The sequence below is a fragment of the Charadrius vociferus genome, unplaced genomic scaffold (genome assembly GCF_000708025.1).
Source record: "Charadrius vociferus isolate BGI_N301 unplaced genomic scaffold, ASM70802v2 scaffold65, whole genome shotgun sequence".
NCBI classification, from domain to species: Eukaryota; Metazoa; Chordata; class Aves; order Charadriiformes; family Charadriidae; genus Charadrius; species Charadrius vociferus.
In genome coordinates, this window is record NW_009649293.1 from 2,353,863 (window position 1) to 2,363,482 (window position 9,620).

Genomic DNA, 9,620 nt, shown 5'->3' on the forward strand with positions numbered 1-9,620 from the left:
GCTTGGCGCTGGCTGCTGCGGTTCGTTGGACTGTTTGCACCTTCCCGAAACATGGTGTGTGGGTCAGTGTGCCTGTGTAATTCACTGGAAAACTTAAAGCTGGACCAGCCGGTGAGCAGGGGGCCTTGGGCTTGGCCACAGGGTCTGTGCTGGTATACTGGGGGGACCCACGAGCGTAGGGTCCCTGTGAGATGCCTCTGTGAGCGTGTGCATGTCTGCTAGTGAGCACAGAGCTGGACAATCCAGCAAGTACAAGATCTGTGGAGCAGGTAAGAAGACCTGGGGTGCGGATAGTGCTACTGGACAGACAGAGGGGCTGTGCTGATACTTAAGGGATCTATGCCTGTACATGTGCTTCTGAATCTAGAGTGTTGTGTGCTTTCATTAATGAACTTCCATCTCTACTAGCCAAAGAGGAGGAAGGATACTTGCCCATCTACACTTAGTTTTATGTGAGTCCTGTATGTAGGTACTGTTGAAGGCAGCACCTTGCTTGTGGCAGTCTGTGCAGCCAGCCACATCCTTTGCGCATGTCTGTGCGTGTCCCTGGGATACACATTCAGCTTTCCTGCTGGTTGACCATGCAAACAGGAAAGCAGCAGCCACATCCATTGACCTGGGATGGAGATTCCCGTTTGTCTGGGCACACTGGGCTGGGCTCCAGTGGCCAGGCAGAAGGAATCCCTGTGCCTGGAGCTGATGGAGGTGGTGGTCACTTACAACACCCCTTAACAACTGGATCTTCTTCAAGACACTGCAGCTTCAAGAGTCTGAACCTTCAACAATAATGAAGGAGATGCAGGTAGAGTCTGTGCTTACAGGGCTGAAAAATGGAGCCTCCCATGATGGTGAAAATCCTGGATTCTGCACAGTTCCATCAAGTTAAAGAAGAACTTCTTGCCAAACGAGCTGATGTAAATTCCAAAAGCATTATTTCTTTGGCTGCGACCATTTTTCTCTGTTAAAGAAAAACAAAACTTGCAAATACAAGTATTCACTTTTCTAAACCAAGTATAAAAATCATCAAGATGTACAAGTAATCTTTGTTTTAATTACTTTGAATTGAGTCCTTGAGAATTTGCTGATAACTTTGTCTGTGTGTCATTTAGTCTTTTTGCTTGTCTACTGACCCAAACTACATGGTTCCTATTTGCCAGGCAGCATCTGCTGTGCATGAAGAATACTTCTAAATTTATCTGACAACACTATTGCTAATATGTTTTGACTTAAATTACACTACCATCTATGTTAACTAATATTAATTTAAAGCATATTTTTCTTTTGTTTTCTTGTTCTTTCCTCCTATATGCTGAATATTTTTGCTAGAAAAAGATGTGGCTAAACTGGGGAGAAAATACTGTTGAATAACTCTTTACATTTTCTCTGGATCTCCCAAAAATACCACGAATCTCTTTTGGTTCCTATAGTCAGAGTAATGGGCATGTTTTCTGGCAGACAGCAGCAGAGTGAAGATTAAAGTATATTAAAGCTAAATACAAATCTTGCATAAGACAGCTCCCTAGAGTTTCATATATTCCTTTTGCATGAATTATTCTCTTGGAGTTTCAAACTATATCAAATACATACAGAAAATATGCAACATCCAGAAAATCACTGCACTAAGCATAACAGAAATTCAGAGGTGAAAACCACTCAACTGAAGCGCATGGCAAAAATCACTTCAAAATGTCTGTCAACTTTTCTTAAAAAAAAAAAAAAGAGGCTGCATTAATTAGCCCTTAAGGACTGTCAAATGACATCACAGACACAGGTCTGATAACTGCCAAATGAAAAAAAAAAAAACAAAACAAATGACAGAGATAATTTCCAATAAAAATTACTGCAATGACAATTTTGTTTCACTAAGGTAAAAGTTGTAAAACCACATTCTAAATGTGGGTAAGAATATTCCTATGTTACTTGTATTCCTCAAAGTGAATAGCGCTCATTTTAGCTGCAAAAATTCAGTTTGACTCCCACGCACCCCACCCCAGGTAAAATATAGATTTAAAACTTACTTAGTAGCACATGCCCATGTGGAAAGAATGGATGGAGATTTTTTTTCACCAAAAAGCCAAACCTAGCTGCTGGATAACAAGGCTGTGGCTGGATGACAGCACCTGTCTACCTGCTTGCCACTGCTTATGGCCATACCCAGCTGTGTTATGAGGACATCGTGAATCTGGTGGAGTTGCGCAGACAGGTCCCTGCTGTGGGTGGGTGTCACGAGCTGCTGTGGCAGGATAACTACAGGGATGGAAACTGGAAGAAGCTGCTGTAACACCAGAGACGTTGCTCCAGGGTCTGGTTGACTCTCTGCCTGACAGTCTGGGCGTGGTGTGAGAAGAGATCTAACCGTTAGTATCCTGCGTAATTACCTATTGTGCTGTATAATTACCTGTAATTGCCTATTATTTATAATATGCCATATGCATGGAGCATTATTAAAACTTTTCTATGGTAGCATAGTCTTGTTCTTGTCAGTGTTTCTAATGAAGTAAGCACTTCCTTTATGTACTAATACGTTGATCTGGACATAAAACTGGTTTTGACATAACTTTTTGGTCATCATTTCAATCTCTTAAAACAGGCAAATCAGAAAAAAACCACATAAGCTGAATGCTGAAAACATGAAAATCAAATACTGATTATTCTAAAATGAAATTTTGGAAGAAATATATTTTTACTTCACTTAGCCTGTAATATGCCCAAATCGCTGCTTGTTATAGCTCTGATAGGGAAGATGCAAAAAAAACACAACCATGATCAACCATGAGAATCAATACCCAGTACATACTGGATCATATGTAAATTTTCTCAATTTAATTTTCAAATGATGTAGTATCATAATGGAGGAGGTTCTAAATATAAGAGATATATCATAAACAATAAAGCAAACTTTACAGTAAGCCCAGACCAAAAAAAATAAAAGGAAAATATTATTTTTGTAAATACACTCAAAGACCACCAGGTGTCTCTGTAATAAAAGGAATGTAAAAAGGTAAAATAGAAAAAAAGAATCAATATCCAACCCACAACTCCCCCCTCCAAGGATCAGATCAAGCTGTTCTAAAAACTAAAGTTATATGGAAAGGTGAAATGTTAATACGAGATCAGAAAAATTCTGCGGCCAGTGTCAACAGTATTAATGCCATCACAATTATGTTTTTAATTCAGATTTTACTTCATGTTGCACCTTGCAAAAACTGCAAGCATTCTCACACAAAGCATGCAAAAAAATCCCCAAAGTGTACCAGAACGTGTAATTATATATTCTTCTAATTAGACATGAAATTATTTCACTACAGGTTTATCATTACTTTGAATTTAGCTATGATTAATGACAACAAACAATTAGTTGTTACTTTTCAGTTTAACTCTTGGGAGACAATGGGTTCACTTGGAGACTAAAGGCCTTAGCATCAAGGAGAAAACAGTTGCAATCTTACTGACAAAAATCATGAAGGTTTTCTGTTAACTGAAGTGAAGTGCTGCCCAAACCAGGCAGAAGAATTTGGCTGTATGACAGAACAAGAAGTGACTTTGCAGTGTGAAATTACTACAGCCCAGAACTTGCTGAGGTGATGCTGGGCTGATCTTTCTGTCTGTTAAAAGTAGCATTTTTGTGAGTCATCCTAGATAATTTCTCAGATGCTTTTCTGGCTCTACAGCAGGAAACCTCTCCTTCTTTCTGGTGGGAATTGTCCCTGTGCCATAGCAGAGCCTGCTGTGGTTTCATAGAACAGAAATCCACATGTCCCTCCCAGGTACGCAACTGTCAGGGCTGTGGCTTAGTTTGGTAGTTATGATATTTTCACCATACGATCCATAGCATTTCACCTTCCACTCGCTTTGAGCTCTCTGCAATGACCTTCAGGGGTCCTGGGCTTTACCCGTAGCTTGTACCTCCCTCAGGGTTGGTTGCTCTATGCATTTACATATCCTCTTGCACACAAATATGCACTGGCGATAAGAGCTGTAGCACCTTCATCTCCGGCAAACGGGATGCATGCATAGAAAAGGGTCCGTGGAAGCAGTGGCCTGGGACTCCTCAATGTAAGGCAGCTGTCACTTTGTCCTGTGGGTGCATCACTGCCAGGATCTGGCCAATGCCTCAACACAGGGTGATGGCTTTGTATCGGACAAGCTGGGGTGCAGCACAGATACCTCCTGGGCGCCCAGGTGCTCTTGCAAGCAGAAAGCTGTACCAAATCTTCTCCCCTCCACCGCCACAAGTGACCTAGGCCCATGGGTTCTGCTGCACTGCAGCAGACAAACAAATCCCAGCTGGTAACAGTGTTTTGCTCCGCCAGCAGCAAGGGCTCCTCTCTAATTATAATCACTCGCGTGGCATTGGTCATTTTTCCTGCTCCTTTTCTATAGCATGACACTTTAGGGGAACTTTCCTAGTCATGAAAAAGGTTACAGAAAAAGAGATGGATGTAAGAAGCAGCAAAGAGATCAGGAAGATCTGTAGGTGACCCTGCTCTGGCAGGGCGGTTGGACTAGATGATCTCCAGAGGTCCCTTCCAACCCTGACCATTCTGTGATTCTGTGATTTATTTTATGAATCAGATTTAGGCTGTATCTGTAGGAAGGTACTGAGACAGTTAAGTGGTACAAGTCCAGTATCATTGATGCAGTCATTATGGGGAGATACTACAAGTCAGTACAGCTTATTCCTGTAATGGAAGCGAAAGAAATGAAACTAATACGAACTAATACAAAATAAAAACATAAAAATATTTATAGTGGCATAACTTTGCATATTGTCTATTACAAAATTCAATACTGAATGGTACAGTTACTGATATTCTTGTTTATAGCAGTACTTATATTTCACATGAAGGCAAATACTTCTCTTACAACTGCAGTTATGAGTGCATAGAGGTGTTTTGTAAAAATATAACACAAGAAGCGTTTCGTCACAAATGTGCACTTACCACTTTCATATGAAAGTACATATCCTCCCTTCCCCTTCATTGCTACAGTCTATCAGGTTTATGTGAAAAGCTACTTGAGTAGTATTTATTTAGATTGTTGTTTTGCTTAGCAAAACAAAGCAGTAGTTCTTAATTGTGAGCACTGTAATCTTAACTGTTTGATAACAGGTACATACCAAGGAGAAGAATATTCTCAAAGTACGGAACGCCTGTACCTTATTAAAGTAATAAGAAACATATTTTTCTATACTTTCCAAAAGAAATCCCTTTTAATTTTGAAATTACTAAGTTAATTCTGGGACTACTTCTACTAAAATTAAAATACACATTTTCCACACATTCTCAGATTTCACGTAACAGCAAGGAAAACATGAATAGTTGGACAATATTTTATATAAAATCTTTGTGTACATGTTCAGAAATAGCATTTTGTAAACTTCATTTTGATGTGTACACTTTTCAGGTTCTATAATAGCAAATATATTTAGTAAATAATATACAACAAAGTCAAAATATACAGTAAAGTTTATATAAAACAAGTAGCAAAATATATCCCAAAATAGCAGCATCATCGAGAGATACTACTGGTGGCAAAACCAGAAGGCGTGTGAATTTCTTGGTTTGCCTTCTTCATTAGATATAACCCCTTCTCTCTTCAGCATCTCATCTTGGCTTTTTGTAATTTCTTCCCTACCATAAGCTCTTGACGTGGGTTGCATCATCATCACACCATGAAATCCAGCTCCAAAACTTTGTCCATCTCAGCAAGCTCTTCCATCTTCTTCTGTGCCTCTTTTTTTTGTTCAAGCCCTCGTTTTTCTTTCTTTCCTCTTTTCCCCTGCCTGTCTTCCTTCACGTCTGGCTGGGCAGTGCTGGGAAGTCTCCTTTAGCATGGTGTCACTGATATGCTGTTCACTGTATAATAATAAAGATGTGCACAAAGAACTTGAATATTCTAAGTACTTTATTTACACCTATGTGTATTGAAATTGGCCTTGGTATTCTGTTTACAAAGTTAACGAGTCTTAAACAGGAAATTATTTGAGAGAGATTATTTCTGTTAAGGCAAAATTCCAGACATTCCAGTAAAAACAAGTCCCCATTGTATAGTTACAGGTAAGTCCTTTTCCATCCCCCTCACATAGGGTAGGAAGAGTGGACAACCCGCACAAACAAGACTGAAAATCTTGTGACAGAAAAAAAACCTCTGAAAAGCAGCCTTTGGCATGCCAGGAAGCAAAGCTTGTATCTTGTCTTTGTTGAACCTCCACACCTATCAGGTTCAAAAAAAGAACTATCTGGGACAGCAGGACCATTAAATCTTCCTACACAATATGGACTGGAAGGAACCTTTGAAACGTTTATGTGAACTTGCCTGTTCAATTCCCAGTGTTTCATTGATTGCTGATCTCCCTGTAATTCACAATTTTTCCTGCAGTAACTTCCAGGATTTCAACAGTGTTCTTTGTGCTCTTTGCTTCTTATCCTTCTCTGTCTTTTTTTTTTTTTTTTTCATATCTCCTGCTCAGTTCATTTACCAAAGTCATCCCATTTCTTAACTATCTTTCTTACACTAAAATCCAGTGAGTTTAGTAATCTATTAATAGTAACCTATTAATCCCATATTCTTTCCAAATGAAATGTTCATAGTAGAAATAATACAAACACAAAAAGCCCTTGAGATTTCTCAAGACTTCATCTATCATTATCCTATTTATTTCTTTTGCATGTCACATGCTTTTCCCATGATACCTTGTTACTTGGCTTCAGTGCAAGAACTATTTTTTGTATGCATTTTGCATTTTAGGCAGTAAAGCTGCACTATAAATTGGATAAATAAATACAGTATGGTGTTGTAGGCAGATGTACATAAATTTACTTACAAAGAAGTGAATATACAGTGAATTTAATTTCAAAATAGTATAGTTCATGGTGTAGAGGCTTGCAGAAGATGACTTTGGCTCGCAAAATGCACAAGTTAGAATAATCATATTCCATTATTTGCAGAGACAATAAACTTGAAAACTGACAAATAGGACTTAAATGATGTGCAAATAGCTTTATTCAAATCTATACAAAACTATATAAAATGTTCCTTTCACTTTAAAAGTTATTTAACACCAACTGTGAACTGTCTGTGTAAAAGGATTATACTAATTTAACAGTTGCTTGGCTATTCTTATTTTCTCCCGTATGGATTTTCCACTAAAGGATTGATAGGGTAAATTGTTTTCATTGTCTCAGTCTAGACAGCAGCTAGATTAGGATCAAAACAGATGCCAGCTCTGATTCGGTCAGGCATACAAACACCACTTAGCTCACTGTGGTATACAGAAAATGAAGTGCTGTGGAACGGAAATTCTGTGCATTCAGTGAATAATTCTCATAGTTTATCCAATAGAGATGTTAGCAACTCATTAGTTCTGCTATGGACAGGGGTGAGGGGAGGAGGAAAAAAAAAAGTGAAATAGTCTTATCAAGATGTGTAACACTGCATAAACTTTCAGTGAAACATGGATAAGAAAAAGATACAACTACCACTGGCCAGAGTCAGATACTTTTGCATTCTAATGTGAGCTATGGAACACACTCTTAGGTCTTGACCTATGTCTCAGCCAATAAACCTACAGAATATGGTAGCTGGCTTTTCCAAAGGGCTGGACAACTCTGGGGATCAGCTGATGAATCCAAGGTGGTATACCCAGAAAGCATTAAGTGAAGAGTAGGGCCTCACCAGGCCAGGTATGGCCTAGTGAGGAAAGTAATGAATAGCCAGTTCATTTTTATGCTACAGAAGGAGAACACGTATTTACATACATAGAGATACACACACACGTGCACACACACACATAGCGGCCCAAAACTGAGGCAACTGCGATGTTTGCTGCTTGTAGACTGTTATGGTTAGAAGAGACTTGAACAAGGAAAAGAGGCATAGAGGAAGATGTTGAATCTATCCTTGCCCAACAAAGACCTCAAATATTTGCATGTACAGCTGAGGAAAGTAACTCCAGTATACGGGAGAAAGGCATAGGTAAGAACTGACGCTGAAGGAGTCAAAACTGAAAAGGAACAGATAACGGAATCACAGAATGGTCAGGGTTGGAAGGGGACCTCTGGAGATCATCTAGACCAATCCCCTGCCCAAGCAGGGTCACCTACAGCAGGTTGCACAGGACAGCGTCCAGGCGGGTTTTGAATGTCTCCACAGTGGGAGACTCCACAACCTCTCTGGACAGCCTGTTCCAGTGCTCCGCACAGAATGGTTGAGGTTGGAAGGGACCTCTGGAGGTCATCTGGTCCAAAGCCCCTGCTTGAGCAGGGTCATCCAGAGCTGTTTTTTCAGGACCATGTCCAGGCAGCTTTTGAGTATCTCAAAGGTGGAAGACTGGTGGGCAGCGCTCAGTCACCCTCAGAGTGAAAAAGTGTTTCCTGATGTTCTGAGGGAACCTCTTATGTTTCAGTGTGTGTCTGTTGCCCCTGGTCCTGTCACTGGGCACCACTGGAAAGAGCCTGGCTCTGTCACCTTTGCACCCTTCCTTCAGGTACTTATACACATTGATAAGATCCCCCTGAGCCTTCTCTTCTCCAGACTGAACAGTCCCAGACGAAACACCTGCTTTAACTGAACTTTTTAAAAAAAGGTTTCTCAGGTGGATTCCTTGCCCTTCCAGGACCTGCAGATCTGGACTGAAAGAAAGACAAGCTAGTTGAAGATAGGAAAGACTGTAACAGAAAGACTGAGCAAAACTAAAGAGAATTATATAGACATTAAGCAGCAGGGAGCAAGCTCGTGTTTTTCATAAACATGCTGATGGCAGGTTGCTGACACAGCAGTATCATAGAATGGCTTGGGTTGGAAGGGACCTTAAAGATCATCTAATTCCAACCCACCTACCTTGGGCAGTGACACCCCCCACTAGATCAGGTTGCTCAAAGCCCCATCCAACCTGGCCTTAAGCACTTCCAGGGACAGGGCCTCCACAACTTCTCTGGGCAACCTGTTCTGGTGTCTCGCCACCCACATAGTGAAGAATTTCTTCCTAATATCTAATCTAACTCTTCCAGTTTGAAGCCTTTCCCCCTCGTCCTATCACTACACACCCTTGTAAAAAGTCCCTCTGCAGCCTTTCTCTATAGGCCCCCTTTAGAAGGCCGCTATAAGGTCCCCTCAGAGCACTCTCTCTCCAGGCTGAACCCCAACTCTCCCAGCCTGTCTTCATAGGTGCTCCAGCCCTCTGATCATCTTCATGGCCCTCCACTGGACCCGCTCCAACAGGTCCATGGCCTTCTTGTGCTGACTCCAGAGCCGGATGCAGCATTCCAGGCGGGGTCTCACCAGAGCAGGGGGGGCGCGCTTCTTTTGATGTAGCCCCGGATACGGCTGGCTTTCTGTCTGCACGCACACACTGCCGGCTCATGTTGAGCTTCTCACCCACCGCCATTATCAGTACAGCGGCACGGGATGATCCCTACCCATCCGAGACCGCTGGCAACGTGACAGGCGGAACACTTTTTTTGCTGAAACTCACTTTCCAAAGAATCATAGCGCTGATTTAACCTAACGAGAGCCTGTGGCGAGCCCCAACTCTGGAAACCACTGGGGAGATGACAACGTCCACCCACGCCGCGTCCCGGCACCGTGTCAGGGTGTCGCAACCACCCACCATTCCCCCA

The 9,620-nt window shown here is 41.4% G+C and overlaps 1 protein-coding gene across 1 annotated transcript in view; it reads left to right on the forward strand.

Moving 5' to 3' along the window:
- The first annotated feature begins 211 nt into the window (after positions 1–211).
- Positions 212–9,620, forward strand: part of TMX3 (thioredoxin-related transmembrane protein 3) — a 36,926-nt gene continuing 27,517 nt past the window's right edge. Inside the window, exon 1 of the mRNA XM_009889078.1 lies at positions 212–269. Within this exon, the coding sequence (XP_009887380.1) occupies positions 212–269 (58 nt within the window). The remainder of the gene's footprint in view (positions 270–9,620) is intronic.